The sequence below is a fragment of the Anas acuta genome, chromosome 3 (assembly GCF_963932015.1).
Source record: "Anas acuta chromosome 3, bAnaAcu1.1, whole genome shotgun sequence".
Lineage (NCBI taxonomy): Eukaryota > Metazoa > Chordata > Aves > Anseriformes > Anatidae > Anas > Anas acuta.
The window spans coordinates 119,029,604-119,053,944 of NC_088981.1; the positions used below are offsets into that span (position 1 = coordinate 119,029,604).

The following is a 24,341-nucleotide window of genomic DNA, read 5'->3' on the forward strand; positions in this document are numbered from 1 at the left end:
TGGGCACACCGCTGGCTCATGTTCATGCAAGCAATGACCAACACCCCCAGATCCTTTTCCTCCGCACAGCTTTTGAGCCACTCTGCCCCAAGCCTGTAGTGCTGCATGGGGTTGTAGCTTTATTGACAATGCTAGTGAAAATATAAAACAATTACAAATAAAATCTGTGGGTTAAAAAAGCTGATTGCAAATGAAAGCAATGAAAAGATAAATTATAAAACAAAGTTTTCTGCAAGAGTGGCTCAACCAAAAATACAGTCTCTGTTAGAGTAATTCAGTGAGACACATCAGTGTTTTACAGAAGACAGATGAGTTCATCATGTGCTGCTTGAACACAAACCCTGCTAACCTATATTTCTACAAACAATCAAACCCAATTTTAGAACTGAAAATATGCTTAGCAGAGAAGATTGCAATTGAATGTAAACAGCGTAATGAAGAAGTTGGGGGGGGGGAAGTAGCTAAGAACAGAGCAATGTTATTGTATTCTATTTAAAACAGACTACTTACATCTCTTGGTTTCTCTTTCCTGTTTCTGAATTTCAAAAGCCCAAAATACACTGTTCAATACATAAAATGTCAGCAAAGAACAGACAAGACCAACAAAAAAGAGAAAAAAAAACTATTTTAAATGAAACTAGAAATCTCTTCAGCTCATATAGAAAATTTTGTGGAGTTAATTCCAATACTGCAAGGCTATTTGATTTACAACGATTAAGCAATGTGAGATGCAGAGGCTGAAATTAAAAATAATTCCAAATAAAGTAAGGCACACCATTTTTAGGGTAATGAATCACAGCAACAACTATCTAATGACTAACTGGTCTCTTTTATCACTTTTTTTGTACCTTTAAAACTAGATCTCTTTCTAAACATGTACTTGCTCAAATAGAATTTGTAAAAGGAAAACCAAGTTTTCTAGTGTAGAATTTTTGACCTGGATTTGCAGAAAGCTAGGCTAACTGAACTGTTAACAAAGGAGTGAACAGTAGATTCATGAGTGCTTAAGCAGTAAACGTTAGCATAGTAGGCTGTAGGACACTGTTGTACTCATATAGGGTAGCCTGCTTTAGTCCACCTACAGTAGGAAGCAAGTGCTCCTACACAGATCACACTCCTCAGAAATAGGGAATTGTGCTGGTGCAAAGAGCCACCAACTATTACCAGCTTGAGCCAATCCAGCAAATGAAGGGCTGTAGCACTGATGGAGCTGAGTATGGATAGATCATGTATGGGCTGTTGGATAATTATTTTTTTCCCCACATGCTATGTTATGTGAGGGAATGCATTGTTGAGGCAACTCTACAAAATCCATAAGCTTGTGAAGAAGTATACACATCTAGAAAGCAGGGCTGGTTAGTAACTCATCAGTGACAGTAAACAGGACTCTAGACTGACAGCCACTAAGAAAAACCTCCTTTAATTCATGGTTTTATCTTGTTGCCCATTTATTGGGCAGTAATGTAGTAAACGTGTGGTCAAAGTACAGTTCTATAGAATGGAGTACAGAGGAGAAATGGGGTACAGAACTGAACAGCACTAGTGAGCATGCATGACAACCAAGTGGGCAGGCTGGGGTGCGTTGTGTAAGTAGGGATGGTGCCAAGAACACCACAAACCAAACAAGAAAACACTTTCTCACACTGATAATGTTTTATTTCGTCATCTTCTGATCTTGCCCCTCTTGCTCCAAGCCTTGTACACCCTGTACAGAAGTCCACATATTTATACTTTTGAGTGCAGCATTGCACACATGGTGACTGATAACTGTTTCCAAAAGGCAGTGTGTAACTACTGTATGTAAATCACAGTAGAGCACTGCATGCTGTCTTACTACTTCCTGAATGCTTTGCTTATTACATGGAAGAGGCAGCTCTTGAAAACACCCTGGCCATACAGTGTTTCCCATCATCAGGGTTGTATGATTCTGGTAATAACACATACATATAAACCTGCCTGTTCACCAGGCACTGCAATAGCTTCCCTGTGAATTTCAGTGTCAGATTTTGGTAAACAGGAAAAATTCAAAGGGAGGCAACATGTAGCCTATTTTCTTGCCTGCAAAACTACAAGGAAAAGGTTTTACAGCTTTCTGGGATAGTGGATCTTTGGATAACAGATTCTGGAGAACATATTCTGTCAAAAGATGGAGTAGCATTGTTTGTGCTGCTTCTTACTATTTCTGTAACACCTGTTTCATCTCTGGAGCACAGGAAGATATTCCCTATGACTCAGAGATCATACCATCATGTGACTTTACAAAAAATGAACCCTCTTTTGACCTTTTCCACACTGGAAAGCCACTGCTAATATACCTTATCCATATAAAGGAAGCAGTATTGAAAAGAAACAGGTGATGTAAGATAAAGAAGACATCTACAGTGCTCACTTGCAGAGAAAAGGATGCTATGGGAGTGTGGGCATGACAAAGAACAACACACTGGTGCAAGGCAGTTCAGTGGATTCCAGGCTGTAGCATTACCGACACTGCAACTGTAGATATGCACCATCTTGCAGCAAGTTTATTTCCCAGTTGAGCCTGAAACAAGCTGTCAAGACCCACGTAGGCCATCATTTTACACTGTCAGGTGGTCTCCAGAAGGCCAATGAATCTCCAAAAGGCTGGAGAGTATTTATTCTGCACTGGGTGGGAAGACCTTCCTTATACATTCAATGTACAGTACTAAAGAAGACAGATACCAGGGGAATATCAGGTTCCTGACAAGGGAGATAATGATGTCCCATCACTTCCAAGCAGATCAAAGCTCATATGCTACTGTTTGGTGCCAAGCCTAGACATCAGTGTATGAATTACAGACAGTGCTGTGCGCGACAGACTGGAGCAGTAAGGTATTTCCTCTTCTGTGGTATCCTTGCTGACAACAGATAGGACAGCTAAAGGGCAAACTGAAGCCTTTGTGTTCTGCATGGTGCTGCTTAGTTTTTTGTGCATACTGTGCAAGAAAGGTTCCTCCCTTAAAGGGACCTAAACACTGTGCTAGTCAGACTCTTATAGGGAGAATTGCTTAGAAAGAACCCTGGTCTCACCAATCAGGAAGAAGAAAAAACAGCTGCTGTGCTGGAAACCATTAAACAATTAACTAATGTGACCCAAACTGAGACTGCAACCAGAGCAAAATCCACACTGGGTACACTGCTAGTCCCACTGTTTACGGGAACTACACCAGGAGAGGTTGCCTCTGTACCACAGCTTTGGTTCATAGTTTCTCACAACTGACCAGATTCAACAGTTTCAAAATCTAGGTCACAGAGCGGAATGAAATCAGTTCCAAAGGCATTCAGTTGCTTATATTAGTGCTGTGGGTTATGAGACTGACAGAAGTGGGGCTTGTAACTGAAAAGCTTTAGGATTACTCCTTCCCTTCTTCCAGGGATTTATTTTCGGCCTCGCTTGTGGCTGGATTTTGGAAATTTGGATCTCTGTGCAACTTGGGGCTCCCCCTCCTCACTACTCTCGCTCTCGTTGTCTACCCGCTGTGGACGACCTCTCTTACTTCTCCTCGTTTTCTCAGCTCCAGCGCTGGAGAGCTTCTTGGCAGCCAGGGACCCAGTTCTCTTCTTTTTGCCCCGGGTCAAAGGATGTTTCTTCCGTTGCTTCCTCTGCTCTTCTCTTTGGCGGATTTTCATTAGCTTCTCAAAGCTTTTGGTGGTACTTGTGTTCACATCAAACCAATCCTGGAGGGTTAGAAGGCAACAAGTTGGTACTGATGGTGGAAACAACATACCAAGACTATCAGAGTTTGTAATAAAGGTGCCTCTGTGGGACAAGGGTTTGTTGAAATGTGAGATCTGGAAAAGCAAACAACTAAGACAAGTCTCTGTTCTTTTAAGTTCTTCTTGAGGTGTCATATTTGATTTAGCAATTGGCTGACTAAAGGCAGGGAAAATGCTGAAAAGCTGCTAAATTGAACAGCAGCAGCTTGGGACGAGACCTGTGATATGACACCACATTTGCTCCCCAGACCAGTGCATAACAGCTATGTTTAAGCATATTAAATGCCACTTGAACCCAAGACCCTGTTTCCAACAGTAAACAAGGAAAGAATGTAATAGAGCAGGCACCTAGCATTTCCCAAGACACCCTGTTCACCTTCAACAAACAGGTTTGAGGACTTCAATTCTGCCTGCCTTACCTCAGCATGCACGGAGTTGATGTGATACTTGACCCCACTCTCTGAAACGAATTCTTTGTCACACAAGAGACACTTGTATTTGCCAGCCACAAAATCTCCCTGGCAACAAAACAAACAAAAAAAAGAATACATCACCAATTGCTGCTTAGGAGGCTGATACACCTATATATTGTGCTTCAGTTTTGCTCAGCAGTAAGAAGTAAAGTCTCTTAGTTGTACTAGACTATGCTTTATCTACAGGAGTACTGACATTATTGACCAGTTATACTCACAAAACATAAACTGCCCTGTGAGATATTATAAGGTCTCGAGCACTGTATTTGGAAAAATGCTCTTACAGCTATGAAAGTACAGGTAGGGCTGCAACTTCACTAAAATGCATGCCATTAAGATGCTCCCTCCTTCCTTCAAACAGTGTTTGCAATGGCAACCCCATTAGCACATATGGAAGCACTGAAATTGTAAGGAATTCAGATTAGATGGCAGGACAACAGCTTGAACAAGATTATCTGATGGACAGAGACAGTCAGGATGTTAAAAAAAGACAAGTACAGGAATACTACCAACCAAGGTACATGTGCCAAGATGAGATTTGAGTCCTGAGACACTGCCGTATACAGATTCACAACCCTGAAACGGAAAAAAATAATAAATTAGATGCCTGTATCAGCATCAGCAAAACTCTATTTAGAAATCACTTCTTCCTGTATAAAAAAACAAAAACTCTCTGGAACAAAATTCCCAAAGAGCTGAGAGAAGTAGAGGAAGGAAGACAAGTCATAAAGAGAAGAAAGCTTCTCGTAAATAAGATCTTCAAAGGGGATTTGAGATTTCAGTAAGTTAAATGTTTCCAGTTTGAGCATGTTCAGACATAATAAACCCACTTCTGTACCAGTTACAATCACTATCTATCTAATGCCTGAGTAAAACCATAGAGTTTGCATTTTGCCTAAAAGGCCGCAAAGATTCATTTGAACAAAGTACAGGGGCAAGTGCAAGACTCCACAATCTCTCCTGCCCTGATCTTGTATCTAGTGGCATAAAACAGAAGTACTGTATCTAACATCAATAGTCCCAGTTAAAGGGCAACTTTAAGGGCCTAACCCATGTGGGTTAGGTACCGGTCTCAGGGTACTAGAACTTGCGCAGCCAGCAGCCCACAATCTGAAACAGAAGGTTAGGTGCAAGACATGCTTCTGGGTTACTGGTCAGTAAACTAGAACAGCTGCTTTCTGGGGTCAGCTCCATATAAAACATCATGCTGCAATTCTTATACTTGGAAATGGCACAAGCCTGAAAACTGGGGAGGGAGATCTGAGAGTGGGATAAGGACGGGATAAGTCCTTGTTTCTATATCAAACCCAGATGAAAGCCATTACTGACCCTTGACTATCTAGCAGTATGCATCACGTGCACTACTAGTTTCTACCAATGTGGCCATTTCTTCTCACTGAATCTGACTGGTGACCGCTGCACAGGATTGTAAGAAACTATGTGCACATGCATAAGCAACCCTTGACCAGGATGCCATGCATGAGTCCTTCATAGCCCATTTCAAGCTTTTAAAGTAAAACTAAAGTGCTGTGCCAAAGTTCCTTTATTCTCAAATTTTTCTCTCTACTTCTCCATTAATTCCTTTATAATTAAGATTTAACACATCTACTCGACAGCAGGAGCTTGTCATTTTTCCACTGCTTAGTCACACCTTCAAATGGACCAGCACCTAGCTGGATGTGCAAGCTGCATTAGTCTGAAACAAAGGTACCAGGTCTGAAGGGGACAAACATCCCCAAAGGGTTCATCCCTCGGGCAATAGTATAAACACTAACTGACCATACTGAGATGAAGCAGAAGTTGTCTCCCACAGAGAGACAAACCGCTGCGGAAAGCTGTCGGCTCATACAGACCTGACATCTGCCCTCTTTGAGACTTCAGAAAGACTTAAGGATTACCTGATTTGGACAGTGGACTCTTCGGTACATCTTTATCTCTGTTTTCCATTTGCACAACACATCTTGACTAAATGTGGGCAGTCCAGGACGAGTATATTTCAGCTGAGATGAAGAAATGGAATCAAAAGCTGGAAGCAATGCAAGTTATGCATTGTGACAAGCACATTCCTTTCTCTCCCAATTTTTCCGACAGGAGTGCTATTTCTTTTCCTATTCTAACAAATTCTCAATAACCAATCTTTTCCCATCCTACTGCTTCTAAAAGCATAAATGAATCTGGAAATCCCCTACGATACCAGAACGCAAAACTTCCCACACCTTTGACTACAATTCCTCCAAATGTACTTACCCCATTAAAATTATGAATCATCCTTTCCCCTTGGGTTCCCCTTACAGCCTAAGGGTTGCTACTGGAGACTGCGTGAAGCCTGACAAGCTATGAAATACCACTGCATGGTGGCAGCAATTTGCAGCCTCTGATTTGTGAGCAACATGCTGCCTACAACTGCTTTCACTGCTTGTGCCCATTGCAAATTACAGCTCCTATAGCAATAGGACTTTAAAGTCATTAAAACCTACCTGGATAAAATACCTACACCACAACAATTGCTGAAGTAGCAATACCATAACCTAAGATCAGAGAGGGCAAAACCTGACCTCTTCCACAAGAAGACCTCTTCTTCAATGTTAATTTCTATGGGCCATTAAACAGTGGCAACTCTGGGTAGATACCAGTGCAAGACTCATCTGATAGGCAGAAAGACTCAAACCCTGCAGTGTTTTTAAGGCCCTGTACCTTCCGATCATCTGGAATCAAGTCCTGCAGCACTTTTCTCTTGGGCCACTCTTTGGCCAGCTCTTCTCCAGCTAGCTCGTGGAGATAGTAGATCGCCACCTTTGCAGATCTCCTCTGAACTCTCCCTGTATTATTTGGCTCCCGTTTTATTTCCTTCAGGCTTTCTGTTCTTCTCTCCTCATGGAAGAAAGTGACCTGCAATGAGGGCCAAAAAAGGTGAGCCTCATTCACCAGTTCCTGTTTCAACTTCAGTAAGTATTATGAATTACTCTGCCAAATCCCTCAAAAACAAAACAAAACAAAAAACAAACAAACAAACAAAAAACAAAAACTATGCTGAAGCAGCTGTGGTTCATTGACAGGAGCGCATCCTACTGCCAAGACAGACCCCAAGATCTACACAGGGACACAGCAGTAAGGTTGAAGTAGAAAGTTTCATGCAGCCACTGGTCTTGAAAGGGTAACACATCTTTCACTGTAAAATTTGTATGGATAAGCATGGTATTGCCTGTTCTGCTTGCTTCAGTGACAGATCTTCTAAGAGCAAAGAACAGCATAATAGGAAGCTATCAAAAGTTACATGTGCATTGGTTTTGGTTGGGATAGATCTAATTATATTCAGAGTAGCTTATATGGTACTCTATTTTGGATTTGTGACTAAAGCATTAGTGTGTTGATAACACACTAATGTTTTAGATATTGCTAAACTGTACTTACACAGCATTAAGATATTTTGTTTCTCACACTACCCCACCAATGAGTAGGCTGGGGGCACACAAGCAGCATGGGGGGGAAACAGCCAGGGCAGCTGACCCCAACTGAATAAAGAGATATTCTGTACCATGTGATGTCATGCTCAGCAAAAAAAGCTGGGGAGAGAAGGAAGAAAGGGTGGGTGGGGGGAGCGTTTAGAGCTATGGCATTTGTATTCTCAAGTAATCATTACATATGAAGCTCTGCTTTCCTGGAAATGACTAAACACCTGACTACTGGTGGGGAATAGTGAATGAATTCTGTGTTTGTTTTTGCTTGTGCACATAACTTTTTCTTTACCTATTAAATTGTCTTTATCTCAATCCATGAGTTTTCTCACTTTTACTGTTCTGATTTTCTTCCCCAACCCGGCAGGGGTGGGTGAGTGAGCAGCTATATGGGTTAACCCACAACAACATGTTAGCATCATTCTTCCATGGAGCAAAAGTCAGGCTGCCAAGTTTACTGCTGACATAGAGACTTACTATTAAAAACTTCATCCCAGTTACAAGGGAACAAGGACAGAATACTACGGAGATACAGGAAAATGTGGAGATTTGCTATCTCTAATTATCCACCCAAGAAGCAGACAGAAGCCTACATGAGTCTGAAGTATGAATGGTCTGAATTACCACAATGCTATCCTCATGGCTATGGTAATTTGTACTTACCGGCCCATGCTTAGATCGGAGATGGTAGACAAGACCTGCCTTTGATTTGTATGCTTTCCCACAATGATGGCACTTCATCGCCATTTTCTCCAGCTCAGAAGCAGCCTTCCCACATTTTTTAACATGATATAGGTATCCCATTATGCTTGTGAAGCTGCCTGTGCAGCCCTGTCAACGTAGAAGGAGAAACACATGGAGCAAATTCCTTCCTGTTGCTTTCCTGGTAATGCATCATCCCTCCAAAGTCTCTTGTGTCTTAAAAACATTAATTAGGATCTTGAAACAAAGACATCTTTTACCATCATCAAAAGCTTATCCGGCAGAACTTTCATAACATTGTATGTTCACGCATCTGATGCTGTCCAACTTAAGATATTTTGACAATGCAGCTTACCTCCCTTGTACACTTTAGTTTTCCCATACGCTTCAAAACCTTCCGAAGACGGTCTCGTTCAAGCTGTTCATCCAGTTCTCCTCCCTCCTTCACAACTGGCTAAAGCACAGCAGAAGGATGAATGAAAAATACAGCGTGCTCAGCATTTATACTGAAGGAAAGCTTTTAAAATAATTAAATCCCTGCAACTTGTGATTTTACAGAAGTGTATTTAATACCACGATCCCTGTCTATAACCCAGAAAATGTGAATTATCTTTAAGAGGAGTAAACTGTCTGAAAACCACTTTGCAGATAGCTATGTATGAACAAAGCCTTGAAAAGACATGGTCTCAAACTAGAGTTGCTGGTAAGGACACGGTCTTGTATTTCTATAATTACTTTTCTCCCCTTCTGCCTGTGTAAAGTATTGACTCATCTCTAGCCTGCATCTTTAATGTTTACTCGTTCTACCATTTCCACTTAGGTTATAGCTAAGCAGACTACCTGCTGTAATAGTAATTCATCTATGATAAACTACAGCTAAAGTTCTTCTCTATTCTTTCTTCAGTGGTTATTACATATTACTTCCTATTTTACCTTATACTAAATATTACATCTAGATTGACTAAAAAAGTTAAAAACTAAAAAAGTTAAAACTGGTGACAGACCTATTCCTCAGGACCAGAACACGATACCTGGCGTCTTTCATTTACTAGTACAGCTGTAGCTTCAGAAACCACAGTACTGGTAACTATGTAAATATAACAGTAATGAATTTTCTAAATCTTACCCAAACTTCTGAATAACTTTTCCAAAAGTTATAATGTTTCTTTAAAGTAAGAGCAAAGAAGAAAACCAGACTGCAGCATCTGTAACTTCACAGCAAATAGGCAAGAACTAAATAGCTTTTTCTGCTTTTTTACCTTTGAACTTGGTAAAGAACTAAAATCTGGTCTGGTCTGCTCTGGATGCAGAAAAACTGCCACTTTATAGCAAAAGACTGAAAAGTGAAGTCTAACGAGCAATGAACTTTTTCTGATTTAGAATACCTTTTGTGTGTGACATATAACCAGCCTAGACGGAAATTAATCTCTTCTTTCTAAGATGCAGCATTACTATCTTTTCTGGTAACACTACAGTTTTTCCAGATCTCCAATCTTTAAAGAATGATAACAGGTAAATGAGAATTGAGCACCTACAACATTTGCAAAAACACAAAATATTCTATTTCTGTGTGCGGCAGGGAAGGAATAAAAGACTATCTTGCCTGTAAGACCTTCATATGCAGAGCAGTCGCGTTACCTGATTGTTATGGTCTGCCATGACATGGTATTTCATCCCTCCTAAAGACTTCAGCTGCTTCCCACAGTGATGACACGTGAACATTTCCTACAAATAAACAAGGACATGGTACGTGTAACTGCAAATTAACCAAAGCAGTGGGAAAGTCTCTGGGAGAAAGGAGCACAAGAGTGGAACATTTTATTCGGGCCTGGTAATTGCCCATTATGAATAGAACAGATTTTACAGAAACTAAAATTTAGGGGAACAATGAAATAGGTATGCCTCTATTCACTACCATAAAACTCCAACATGGTGAGCAAGAAGCACCACCTGCAGCTTCTTAGAGATGTATAAAAGGCTCTTGCTTAGGATTAAACTGGTTTAAAATGCAACACAAAACAATGCACAGGCATTTCTACCAGTAATATGAAGAGAATTCAGAAAACATTTATCTTGTCCTCACCTGCCTGCAATTTAACATATGCTTCTTCAGTCCTTCTACAGTCTTTCTAACCACAGCCCGGCATGTTGGACAGGTAACTCGACCTTTGTCCTGAATTTCCAAGGACCACTGCTCTTCCATACTACCTGTAAAAACAAAGGATTTACAATAAAACGGCAAATGCAAAATCATTTTTTTGTCAGTATGCATAATGTATCCTAGAACAAAATGAATCACATGCTACCAAACTTGTGTCCTACACTTCAATAGTTTTAGCTCATTTGCAGCTTTAAATGTGTCATGTGTGACAAGGCATACGTCTCTCTTTTTGGAATATCAATTGATAAAAACTCCTAATGCTATCACCCTCTTATGAAGAGACTTGTTTGTTCAGCAGAGATTTTTCCTTCATTTATTTTTATTACACAATTACTTTCACATGCATGGTAAACTCTTCCCTTGGCAAAAGGCTTTTGACAAAAGTAGGCACAGATGTGACTGAACCATTCTGGGACAAAATCCATGGTTCAATTCTACTAAATAAACGTTTAGAACTTTACTTGCATTAGACTATGGTTTTGGCACTAAAAGTGAACAGAGCTGCACCACCACACCAAGCACCACCACACTCAATGGCCAGGGGAAAGTACCCTGTGAGATATGGCTTTCAGTTCCTGCTCTCTTTTTGAAATGTCAAGCACTCATTTCAGCCAAAGGGATTACAAATTACTGAAACGTGTTCTGGGAAAAAAGTGGTCTATAAGACAATTAGTTGAATTCTTACCATAAAAATATCTAAAAGCTTTTCTGTTTGCCCAGGAATAAACAGGAAGGGTTTGTCTCTCCTCAGTGGTTAGCAGAAAAGTCTGCAAGTCAAACAGTACTTGGCAGGAAACTGCGTAGTTAATGAGTGCTGTGAGCTACACATACACTTGATGAGTAAATGTTAGTGTTATTTTTCTAGGACAGACTTCTTCTGTCTCTGGCTACCAGAAGAAGTGATATGGCAGCAACAGCTGAAGTTTTTCCTGCAAACATTCTGCTGAATAAAAAAGTGCAAATATTTTTTATGAGTTTTGCACTGAAATTATTTAAACAAAATTCTTAGTTCAAAAATGATTCCTCCAATTATCCCATGTTTTTAGGGTTAAGCCATACAAAACTATTTTATCAGGCTGCAGGCAGTCCCTCCAATACCACTGTGCGATATTTCAGCGAGATAGCAGCAACTTCTTTCATGTCAACAGCAAATTGAACACCAAAATGGAAACATCAGAAACACAGATGTTACACAGACTCAACTGATAGAATTACACTTATCTCTTACCCACTTTATAAACAATTCCAAGCAACTATTCCTTCTTACCTGTGCCATAGGCTTCTGGTTCTTTCTGAACACAGTGGCCTTTTGTCTTGGAGTTTTGTTGTGCTCCAGCTTGCTGTTTTTTTCCTGCTATAACAAACAAGACCAAGAGACTTAAATTCTATGAGCCATGTTTCAAAAAAGGAGAGCTTGACTAGGAGTTTGCTATTCAGTCTGCTGTCTCAAACTTACGTGTTCAGACAACTCAGACATGTTCAATGCTTTTTTTTTTTTTTTGAAAATCCATAAAGGAATTTAAATATTATAAACTCTTCTCCCTCTCAAAACCCATAGCTATTTACATCTGCAGGCATTAGTCTAATCCAGATACTTGGGATCTGTGGCTGTTGATACGCAAGGTTTACAGGATGGGAACTCTTCAGACCGAAGCATACCCTCTGTATGGAGTACGGCTAAGCCAATCTAATGAGTTGTTGCAACAAAACAGACAGTCCCATTCCTCTATTCATTGTTTTCTTTAAACTAAATAACTCTTATTGTTTCTATATTTTTTCATAGGTTATGTTTTTTTGCTCTCTTCTATGTTCTCTTCATTTGGTCCACACATTTCCTGAACTGAAGTGCCCAGTGCTGGAAACAGTACACCCCAAGTGAGACCCTGCACTACAGCAAAATAATTACTTCATTTTTCTGAAAGTCAAAATTCCTGCTCAAACACTGCAATATAACACTTGTATTTTTCAAAAGTATGACACTGTTGGTCCCTATTCATTTTTTCTCTCTTATAAATCCTGAATTCTTTTCTGAAGAACCAATATCTAGAATTTTTCTTTGCCTGTCATCCGTGCTAATATTTCTAACTAGTATCTATAATTTCTAAATAGTATCTTTTACACACTACATTTGATTCACTTTTAAAACGTTTCTGTAATGTCACGACCACTTTCAATTTTAATCTTCTCTCCGTTTTTTGTTGTCTACATATTTCACATTCTTTATACTGGTGACAAAATCAATAGAATTGAACCTAGAACACATTGTGTCCCATCATTCAATTCTTCTATTTTACAGAATACAGGATTGTTCAAGTTGAAATGGACCTTATGAGACCATCCAGTCCAACCCCCATGTTCACGCAGGCTCAGCTAGAATAGGTTGCCCAAAACCATGTTCAGTCAGGTTTTCAGTATCTTCACAGGTGAAGTCCTTACAACCTCTACGGGCAACCTGTATTTGAACAGCCTCATAGTAAAAAAGTACATTCAGTGTGTTCAAATAAAATTTTGTTTTAATTTGTGTCCATTAACTCTTGCCCTCTCAGTGAGCACTACTGAAAAGAGTCTGGTTCCCTTTTCTTCATTCCCTCCCATCAGGTATTTATACACACTGATAAGATACCACTGACCTTTCTCTTCTCCAGAATCCCAGCTCTCTAAGCGTCTCCTCATATGCTGGCTCACAGACCAGTTTACTGTCCACCAAGACGTCAAGGTGCCTCTCAAAAGAGCTGCTTTCCAGCCACTTAGCCCCTGGCATGTGCTCATACACGACCTTATTCCCGCCCCAGGTGCAGGACTATGCACTTCCTCTTGTGGAACCTCATGAGATTCCCCCCTACTTAATTCTCCAGTATGTCCAGGTCACTGTGAATGATGGCATATCCATCTGGCCTACGAGCCACTCCTCCCAGTTTTGTATCAGTGGCAAACTCACAGAGGGTCCAAAATGTGCTATTGTCCAGTTAATTAACTGAAGTGTTAAACAGTACTGGCCCCAGTATTTATCCTGTGGTACAACAGTAGTAACTGATCACAATTCTTTGGGCCCAGATTTTGAGCTGTTTTTCTGTCCACTTCACCATTCACTTACCTAACCTGTACTTTGTTAGTTTGCCTATGAGAATGCTGTAGGAAACAGCAACAAAAGTCTTACTAAAGTCAAGGTAAACAAGATCCTCTGCTCTCCCTTCATCCACTAATTTAGTGCTCTCATCACAGAAGGCTACCAAATTGATCAATCATGATTTCCAATTTGTAAATCCATGCTGATAACTCCCAATCACAATCTCATCCTTCAAGCAATTAGCAATGCTTTCCCAAAGGATTCTCTCCTTAACATTCCCAGTAACTGAGATGAGCCTGACTGGCCTGCAATTCTCCAGATCTTCCTTCTTTCTGACCTTGATGACAGGAATGATACTTGCTCTCTTCCAGTCTTGAGGAACCTTTTACAGTCACCATGACTTTACAAAGACAATCAAGAGTGGCCTCACAAAGCTGCATAGAGGAAAAGGATCTGGGGATGTTGGTCAATGCTTGCCTGAACATGAGCCTGCAGTGTGCACAGGTGGCCAAGAAGGCCTATGGCATCTTGCCTTGTATCGGGAATAGTGTAGCCAGCAGGACCATGGAGGTCCCCCTACACTCAGCTCAGGGGAGGCCATACCTCGAATACTGTGTTCAGTTTTGGGCCCCTCACTTCAAGGACATCGAGGCCCTGAAGCATGTCCAGAGAAGGGCCTGGAACCCAAGTCCTATGAGGAGTGGCTGAGGGAACTGGGGTTGTTTAGTCTGGAGGAGGCTCAGGGGAGACCTTATTGCTCTCTCCAACTTCCTGAAAAGAAGATGTGGGGAACTGGGTGTCAGCATCTCTTCTCACAGATAACTAGTGATAGAACTAGAGGGAATGGCCTCAAGTTGTGCCAGGGGAGGTTTAGGATGGAAAATAGGAGACATTTCTTCTCAGAAAGACTAGTTAGGCATTGGAACAGGTTGCACAAGGAGGTGGTGGAGTCACCATCCTGGGGGTGTTTAAGAAAAGGTTGGACGTGGTGTTTAGGGACATGGTTTAGTGGGTAACATTGGTGGTAGGGTGATGGTTGGACCAGATGATCTTGGAGGTCTTTTCCAACCTTTACAATTCTATGAATGACATCAGCCATCTCTCAGCACAACCGACCAGGCCCCATGGGACTTAGGTACATCCAGTTTAAGTGTTCTAACCTCATCTTCCTCCACCATGAGGACAAGGGTTCCTAGCTCCAGACTTTGCATCTGGTCTCAGTTGCCGGGGATTCCTGAAGTACAGTTTAACTGATAAAGCCTGAAGCAGAGGAGTCACTGAGTACCTATGCCTCTTTCATGTCATTTGCCACCAGTTCTATGGCTCTATTCAAATAATACCCAAGTTGGAAGGACCATCAAGTCCAACTCCGGCTCCAGAAAGGACCACCTCAAAATCAAATCACATGTTTGCGTGTTGTTCAAATTCTTCTTGAACTCCATCAGCCTTGATGCTACAACCACTTCCCTGGGGAGCCTGTTCCAGAGCCCAACCACCCTCTCAGTGAAGAATCTTTTCCTGATAACCAACCTGAACCTCCCCTGACACAGCTTTGTGTTGTTCCTTTGGGTCTTATTGCTGGTGCCCAGCACCTACACCACTACTCCCCCCACCCTTGAGGAAGCTATAGACCATGCTGAGTTCTCTCCTCAGTCTCTTCTGTAGGCTGAACACATCAAGTGATTTCAGCTGCTCCTCATGTGTCTTCTCTAGACCTTTCACCATCTCTGTTGCCCTCATTTGGACATGCTCTAATAGCTAGATATCTTTGTATTATAGTGCCAAAAACTACAGACTACTACTCGAAGTGAGACTACATCAGCACAGACTAGAGGGGGACTATCACTTCCCTTGACTGGCTTGCAGTGCTGTGCTTGATGCACCCCAGGATCCAGTTGGCCCTTTTGGCTACAGGGCACACTGTTGACAATTTGCCATTGATCAGAACTCCCAGATCCCTCTCCATGGGGCTACTCTCCAGACTCTCACCCCCCATTCTGTACATATAACCAGATATATTCAGCAGCACACCCACATTTTACCTACTTTACTTGTAGAAACTTTTTTTTTCCTTTCACATCCTTTCCCACATTCAAGGTTGGCCTTGGCTTTCATAATATCATCCCTGAAAGATTAGAGAGCAACCCTATACTTATCTTGTGTTACATACTCCTACTTCCACCTCTTGTAGGCTTCCTTTTGCAATTAACCACTGATTAACATCCATAGACTGTTCTTCCCCTACTTCCTACTTTTTTCCACCCTCTGATGGACTTTAAGAGACTGAAATCAGAATAATCATCAACCATCGTAAAACAGACACTACTCATCAATATCCTACAATATACACAGAATCAGAAATAGAGTTGGAGGATATCAGAGGATAGCACTTGGGCAGAAAGGAAGTCTGAAGTACCTGAAGGTCTGTTACTAAGAATTACAGTTATTTATATTACCAGAAATCTTCTGCTTCTTCTTAGGAGAGTCTTTAAGATCTTCACCTTCCCCTTGCTCAGATTTCCTCTTGCCTTTCAAAAGCACTTCTCCTGCTAACAAGCAAGAATAGAAATGCTTCAGTCTTATTAAGACTCAGCCTGGATAACAGTTTTGTGTCTGTCTGTTGCCTTAGTTTCTCCTCACATTCAATACTTCTGAAGAAAAAAATAGTTTTTGTGAGGCACTTGGACATCAGTGAGCTAGATATAGCCTTCCGACAGAAGAACATTAGGCACTGCATGACCTGCAATCCTCCAATACAGAGGACATGGAAGAAATGGTGCCATAGCATGGTTTGGGGAAATTGTACTTCTCAGGAAGAGAGAAACAGAAGGTGCTAGGTTATATCATAAAAAGCTCAACTACACATATAAAAAGGCAAACGGAGAGACAATAGCGAGTGGGGAAACGTGAATAACGTCCTGTCTACCCTCACTATTTCTTAGGCTACCGAATACCTGAAACGTTGGCGTCACTCAGACCTCCCTTTGCACACAGAATACAGAGTCCCACATCCCTCCATGAGCACAGGTAAGTACAATGGCAAGCAGGGGAAACCAAACTGGGGATTCAGAGAAACAGACAACTTCCTCTCAGGTTTATCCCAGGAGATCCACCAGCCCCACTGCTGAGGTATAAAAACCACCAAGATGAGGTAGACTGGGGTGGTGGTGAGTGTGGTTTTAATGCCTAGGATTATGGGACACATGGAATGCAAAGGAAGACCATATAAGTATTACACATGACATCGGAGGATGTTTAGGGGCATTATCAAAGACAGGGAAGGGGAGGGAATGATGTGGGAAAACAGGAATAAGAGGTTAAAAAGGGGCACCTGCTTGTAAACATGCGGTTGGTCAGCATATAAATCTGTCCATGCCTTGCAGTGAATGAGCAGTTTCTGGGTGCTAGACTCTGAGGGACTCTGTATTCTGTATGCATGTGTTCCTAAGTGTCTGCAGAGAGGTCTACATGGCAGCAACTAAAGTGACACCACAGGTCACATGGGCCAGTGTGTCTGTGGTGCCACCAACTGGAGAGAGAGTTTGTGAGCGTGTGTGTGTGTGGCAGGGCAGAAGTGCAAGATCACAGTGGAAATAGGCTACCAGAGGGACGAGGGAAATCCCAGACAACTGGCAGACAGTAGAATCTGATCCTGTCTGTAAGGAGGTCTACACCAGCAACTGGAGTGGCTCTGTGGGCTTCAGGAAACAGTGTGTTCACGTACCAGCAACTGAGAAGACCAAGATGCAGAGGCCAGCTACTGAGTAAACTTAAGTATCTCTACATTAACACACGCAGCATGGGGAATAAACATGACAAATTAAGAGATATATACATGCCTGCAGAGCTATAATCTCACTGGCATTATTGAGAAGTGGTGAGATGGCTCCTGTGACTGGAATGTTGGAATGGAAGGATACAGACTGTTTAGGAAGGACAGGCAGGGGAGGTGAGGAGGAGGTGTAGCCCTCTATGTCAATCAGCAGCTGGAGTGTATGGAGCTCCACCTGGGGGCAAATGAGGAGCTGACAGTTTATGGGTAAGGATTACAGGGCAAGCAGGGATGGAAGACATTATAGTGGGAGTGTGCTACAGATCACACGATCAAGAAGACCAAGCAGATGAGGTCCTCTATAGACAGATAGAAGCAGCCCCACATTCACAAGCCCTGGTTCTCATGGGGGTCTTTAAACACCTCGATATCTGTTGGAGGGACAACACAGTAGGGCATAGGCAATCCAGCAGGTTCCTGCAATGCACTGGTGATAACTTCCTTTTCCAAGCGATAGAGGAGCCAATAGGCAGAGGTGCTATGCCGGATCTCATTCTCACCAACAAGGAGGAAGTGGTGGGGAATATGAAACTCAAGGGCAGCTTTAGATGCAGTGACCATGAAATGGTGCAGTTTTGGATTCAGAGGTAGTAAGGACGGAGCACAGCAAGCTCACTACCCTGGACTTCAGGAGAGCAGACTTCGGCCTCTCCAGGGATCTGCTTGGTAGGGTACCATGTGACAAGGCCCTGGAGGGAAGAAGGGCCCAAGAAAGCTGGTTAATATTCAAGGATCACCCCCTCGAAGCTCAGGAGTGATGCATTCCAACAGAGAATTAGTTGGGCCAAAAACTGGGGGTTCTGAAGGACAAAAAGCCTGACATGAGCCAGCATCATGCGCTTACAGCCCAGAATGCCAACTGCATCTTGGGCTGCATCAACAGAGGAATGGCCAGCAGGTCAAAGGAAGTGATTGTCCCCCTCTAGTCTGCCCTTGTGAGGCCTCACTTGGAGTACTGCGTCCAGGTCTGGGACACACAGCACAAGAAGGAGGTGGGTCTGGAGGAGGGCCACAACATTATCAGGGGGCTGGAGCACCTGTCCTATGAGGAAAAGGCTGAGAGAGTGCAGATGTTCAGCCCGGAGAAGACTCTGGGGAGACCTCACTGCAACTTTTCAATACTTAATGGGGGCTTATAAAAAAGATGGGGAGCAACATTTTGCTCGGTCAGATAATGACAGGACAAGGGGGGGATGGTTTAAAATACAAGAGAAGAGATTTAGACTAGACGTTAGCAGGAAATTTTTCACTTGGAGTGATGACGCACTGGAACAATTTGCCCAGAGAGGTTGTGGATGCCCCATTCCTCAATGAGGTCATGGGCCTCACTGCCCATGGCAGGGGGGTTGGAACTAGGCGATCTTTAAGCTCCCTCCCAACCCAAGCCATTCTGTGATTCCATGAAAAATGCCAGGAGGTCTGCATGGATGAACTGGCCAAACTTAAACAGAAAAAGAAGGACTACAGAGAGTGGAAGCAAGGAAAGACAGACTGGGAGGAATACAGAGACATTGTCCGAGGAGACAGGGATCAGGTTAGGAAAGCCAAAGCCCTGTTAGATTTATATTTGTCCAGGGACATCAAAGGCAACAAGAAAGGGTTCTATAGGTACATTGGTGGTAAAAGGAAGACTATGGAAATTGTGGGCCCTCTTCAAAAGGAAACAGGTCATAGAGCCATTAAGGATGGAAAAGGCACCAGGTCCAACCTTTCCTTGAACGCCCCCAGATGACCTGGTCACCTGGAATGTGGAGAAGGCTGAGGTGCTCAATGACTTTTTTTTGCCTCAGTCTTCACCTGCAAGAGCTCCAGCCATATAGCCCATGCCCCAGAAGGCAAAAGCAGGGACTGGAAGAATAATGCCCAATGTAGGAGAAGATCACGTTTGAGACCAGCTAAGGAACCTGAAGGCACAAAAGTCCATGGGACCTGATGAGATATATCCATTGGTCCTGAAGGAACTGGCAGATGTAGTTGCTAAGCTACTGTCCATCATATTTGAGAAGTCATGGTAGTCCAGTGAAGTTCCACTGACTGGAAGAAGGGAAACATAACCCCCATTTTTTAAAATGGAAAAAAGGAAGACCTGGGGAACTACAGGTCAGTCTCACCTTTGTGCCTGGCAAAGTCATGGAGCAAATCCTCCTGGAAACTCTGTTAAAGCACATCAGAAATAAGGAGGTGGTTGGTGACAGCCAACATGGCTTCACTAAGGGCAGATCTCACCTGACAAATCTAAGATGGGGTCACAGCACTGGTAGATAAACAAAAAGAAACTGATGTCATTTAACTGGATTTGTGTAAACCACTTGACGCTGTCCCACACAACATCATTGTCTCTAAATTGGAAAGATGGATTTGATGGATGGCCCACTCGGTAGGTAAGGAATTGGCTGGAAGGTCTGACCCAAAGAGTTGTGGCCTATAGCTCAATGTCCAAGTGGAGATCAGTAACATGCGATGTTCCTCAGTGGTCAGTATTGGCACCAAAACTATTTTAATATCTTTGTCGGTGACATGGACAGTGAAGTCGAGTGGGCCCTCACCAAGTTCGCTGATAACATCAAGCTGTGTGGCACGGTCAACATGCTGGAGGGAAGGGATGCCATCCAGCGGGACCTGGACAGGCTTGAGAGGTGGGCCTATGCAAACCTCAGGAGGTTCAACAAGGTCAAGTGCAGGGTCCTGCATCTGGGCTGAGGCAATCCCAAGCAGAAATACAAGTCTGGATGGAGAATGGATTGAGAGCAGCTCTGAGTAGGACTTAGGGTGTGTTGGTTGACAAGAAGCTCAACATGAGCCAGCAATGTGCACTTGCAGCCCAGAAAGCCAACCATATCCTGGGCTGCACCAGAAAAAAGTATGGCCAGCAGGGCAAGGGACGTGATTCTCCCCTTCTATTCTGCTCTTGTGAGACCACACCTGAAATAATGCGTTCAGCTCTGGAGCCCTCAGTAGAATGACATACAGCTATTGGAACAAGTGCAGAGGAGGGCCACAAAGTTTATCAAGTGGATGGAGCACCTCTCCTAAAAAGACAGGCTGAGGGAGTTGGGGTTGTTCAGCCTGGAGAAGAGAAGGCAATAGGGAGACCAGAAGCAGCAGTCTTCCAGTACCTAAAGGGGGGCTACAGGAAAGCTGGGGAGGGACTCTTTATCAGGAAGTGTAGTGATAGGACAAGGAATCAAGGCTTTAAACTAAAAGAGGGTAGATTTACGTCAGATATAAGGAAGGAATTCTTTACTCTGAGTGTGGTGAGGCACTGGAACAGGTTGCCCAGAGAAGTTGTGGATGCCCCATACCCAGAAGTGTTTAAGGCCAGTGTGGATGGAACTTTGGGAAACATGGTCTAGTGGAAAGCATCCCTGTCCATGGCAGGGAGGTCGGAACAAGGTGATCTTTAATGTCCCTTCCAACCCAAGCCGTTCTATGATTCTGTGAAACAGAGTGCCTAAGTCCAGCTACAGGAGGGATCCACAGAGATAATATGTTTTATACATATATGTATATATAAACGTTTTTTCCCCAATCATTAACATATCTTCATCCTGATCAGCCAGAGAGGGAAACAGGATGGATGCCATTGCTGCTGTTTGCAAGAGTGCTTGAGCATGTATGTTTGTATTTATCTGTGTGGCTGGCTGTAGATACATACATATGTTGTATATGTGTTCGCACCTATGGGATTATATGCTGCCTTGTTACTGGTTGGGCCTGAGGGCATGAAGCTGCAGTGACACCACCTCTATCAAGCTACCAAATTTGGCCCTCTCTGCAATGGGATGGAATACAGATTTTGATTTAGAGAAAGGAAAAAAGATGCATTACAGAATGAAAAGCCACAAGGGAAGTTTGAGATACAGTTCTGAAGCCAGGAAATCTGAATATCCCTAGAACAACATAAGATCCCATCCAATCCGCATCAGAAAAATCTTAAGTAACAAAAGTGGGAAAACAAACCAAAGAAAAACATCTAAATAAGAAAAAAAAATCTAACAGCCACAAAAAACATGTTTAACTCAGAATACTGCTGAATGGTCCACTTCTGTACATTTTAGTGTTGCTTTGTTCTATTATTAAAGTTCTCACAGCATATTCCTGAAACAATTGACAGAACCCCTACACATTCTCTCTTCTACAGATAAAACTGAGATCAGTCACAGAATCATTACTTTTAAGAGACAAGTCACTCAAAAGGAATTGCATAACAGCAGAGAATTTTACCTGTGTTTCTGCAACAGAGGAAGTTTGTCTCTCCTAACACATAAGCATCATTACCAAGCTTGTAATTTGTGGCCGAACTGCAGCATGTCTTTCAGAAATCATCAAATCTCTCACAAAAGAACTGAAGAGAAAACCAATTTCGCATTGAGCAAAGAGTGATGAGTACCTTTTTTTGGTGAAGATTTGTTAATGCTGTTTTTTATGCCTCTCATTTCCAACCAGTAAGCAGGCCTGCGAATGGTCCGCTTGCTTCTGGACTCTCCACTTCCATTCACTTGAGTCTTTGGTGAGCCAGAAGAAACGTTGCTGGTTGCCTCATCATAATTACTGTTCAGTCCTAGGACAGTAGTTTCCACCTCCTCAAATTGCTTAGACCTGGAAAAGATCAGCTTGAAATTATTTGTATATATATATAAACACACACACACACATATACAACCATAACAGCTTGACAGACAACATTCCTTTCATCCTTCCAAGCACTCTAAAAATTCAGCTCACATCACCCAATCTCTTGAGTTTTGTACACTGAAAAGTACTAGCAAGGCAAAATGTAACACACAGTATTATTTAATACCATATCTTTTGGAGTTTGACATTAGAAAGCTACCTGGGAGCACAGGAAAAAAAAAATATATATATATATATTCATCCTACCTCAGCATTTCAACTTACGGATTAGGCACAGCCTGATCGCAGTTTAAAAATAAACATTTAAGCAACCAGTGTGGATCTCACAAGATCCTCATCAAACAAACAAAACAAAAACTGTTGTAGCTCTTAAATGTAGACAACTATGTAAAGACCAGATACAGGTTTTCAACATGAATCTTCTTAGTTCCCCCAACCCCCCCAGTGAAATTTGACATGAAATATTCACATACTTTCTATTTCCCAGAGACCTCTTGGCTTTCTGTTGTCCGTGATGTACAGGCCTGGTATCCTAACAAAGTAGAACAATTCACATTAGTAATATAATTTTTCTTCTTGAGTGCTTGTTTTCCAACAAAACACAATCACCTGCATTTTAAGGATGTGCATACCATCCTTATGCAACCTGTTGTCTTTGGCAACCAGACACTTGTTCTGTAGCAAGGAACCCTTTCATTTCCAGATAAATTAGAACTGTAATCAAAACAGGGATGAGCTTCTCTCTACTTTCCATACAAAATCCAATTATACCCTTTGGACTGGGGCATGAAGGAGTCTTCTTGGTCTCCAGTTAATTCAATGGTACCTACTTTCTGCCTGTGACTTATCACATCATGACAAATACTTTAGATTGTAAGTTGCTGTTTTTTCTAGTTTTTTTTTTTCCTTTATAATTCTTGCATTTTCCATTCAAGGATGTTGCCTCCAGTCTCTTTTAAGTTCTCTTTCCATTTTTATCTTAATCATTTTGGAATATTCCATCAGTTGGTGCTTCCTTTATCCACATCACAGAAACCTTTTTTAACAAAGACTTTTATTTTGTCATTTACTCATTGCTACTTCTTATGCTCATAGAATGGTTTGGGGTGGAAGGGACCTTAAGATCATCTCATTCTAAACCCCCTGCCATGGGCAGGGACACCTCTTGCTAGACTAGGTTGCTCAAAGCCCCGTCCAACATGACCTTAAATACTTTCAGGAATGAGACATCCACAACTTCTCTGGGCAACCCGTTCCAGTGCCTCACTACCTTCAGAGTAAAGAATTTCTTCCTTATATCCAAACTAAACCTACGCTTTTTTTGTTTAAAGCCGTCACTTCTTGTCCTATCCTTACGCTCCCTGACAAAGAAACCCTCCCCAGCTTTCCAGTTTCAGAGTTATCAAGGAGGCATTAGTAAAAGCATGAAGTGACCCACACTACCATGACTGTCCCTATCCCCAAGGGAAAACCCCTGGGACCTGCGGCGGGTAATACAAGCTTAGCACCTTTTAAAGGACTCCCTGTTTCAGTTCCCCATTTTAATCTTTTCCTCTGTACTTCACAGATAACGGTCTCCTACAACAAAGGCCTTTCAGACAAAACGCACGATCAGCGCCAGAGGAGCCAGCAGCGCGCTGCTGCCGGTCCCTCTCTCGGCCGGACAGCGCTGGACACAGCCATCCCGCTGCTGCCGGGCTCCAGGCCTTCAAACAGAAAGCTCGCGGCTGCGCGTCGCAGGCGGCTCTCCCAGCGGCCCAGAGCGGGTCCCGCCTGCTGCCCGCCCCAACGCCCGCTCCAGGACGCAGCCCCAGCCGGCGGGCGGCGACAGAGGGACCGTGCCCGCTCACCGGGCCGGGGCGCACTGCGCCGGGCCCCCTCTCTTTACAGCCCGGGGCCCAGCAGGACCCTCGGGGCGAAGAGGAGGCGCCCCCGCGCCCCGTTCCGGTGCCGCCGGCTCGCTCCCACCTCCGGGCTCCATCTCGCGGCGGCTCCCGGCGCCGTGCGCGCTCCCCACAGCCCGGCCGCACGCCCCCCGGGCAGCTGCCGACGGCGCTGCTGGCGAGGCCCCCGCGGACTCACCGAGCCGCCGCCACCCCTCATGGTGCCGCCGCCACGTCAGCACGCGGCCCGCACGCACGCGCACGACCGCGAGGTCGCTCCTTCCTGTCCCTTCCGGTCGCCTCCTCACGGCGGCCGCCGGCCCCGAACGCCGCGGCGCCAGCTGCATCCAGGCCGCGATCGGGCCGTCCCGTGCGGGGAGGCCGCGCGAGCCTGCGGT

General features: G+C 43.2%; 1 protein-coding gene across 7 annotated transcripts; it reads right to left on the reverse strand.

The window, feature by feature from the left end:
• Nucleotides 1-99: 99 nt before the first annotated feature.
• ZNF512 (zinc finger protein 512) lies at nucleotides 100-24,283 on the reverse strand. 7 transcript variants are annotated; one of them, XM_068679190.1, is made up of 14 exons: nucleotides 24,029-24,163; nucleotides 22,534-22,592; nucleotides 21,816-22,024; nucleotides 16,050-16,139; nucleotides 11,794-11,877; nucleotides 10,449-10,573; nucleotides 10,004-10,090; nucleotides 8,721-8,819; nucleotides 8,327-8,494; nucleotides 6,903-7,097; nucleotides 6,107-6,208; nucleotides 4,722-4,784; nucleotides 4,155-4,253; nucleotides 100-3,696 (listed from the first exon to the last, which is right to left on the reverse strand). In XM_068679190.1, exons 1-14 carry the CDS (start codon nucleotides 24,161-24,163, stop codon nucleotides 3,397-3,399), a joined length of 1,815 nt encoding a protein of 604 aa, XP_068535291.1. In that variant the 3' UTR covers nucleotides 100-3,396. The 7 variants fall into 7 exon arrangements, with proteins under 7 accessions (XP_068535291.1, XP_068535290.1, XP_068535289.1 ...); XM_068679189.1 differs by having other exon boundaries at nucleotides 11,794-11,880; XM_068679188.1 differs by having other exon boundaries at nucleotides 16,050-16,142.
• Between the last annotated feature and the right edge of the window lie 58 nt (nucleotides 24,284-24,341).

Excerpts from the sequence above, each read along its gene's own strand:
- ZNF512 (XM_068679187.1), bottom strand. The coding sequence starts at position 24,163 with ATGAGGGGTGGCGGCGGCTCGGTGAGTCCGCGGGGGCCTCGCCAGCAG. Across the intron at positions 8,820-10,003 it reads TGGCAGACCATAACAATCAG|CCAGTTGTGAAGGAGGGAGG; the intron begins GTAACGCGACTG and ends GCTGTGCTTTAG. Across the intron at positions 3,697-4,154 it reads TCAACTCCGTGCATGCTGAG|GATTGGTTTGATGTGAACAC; the intron begins GTAAGGCAGGCA and ends CTAACCCTCCAG.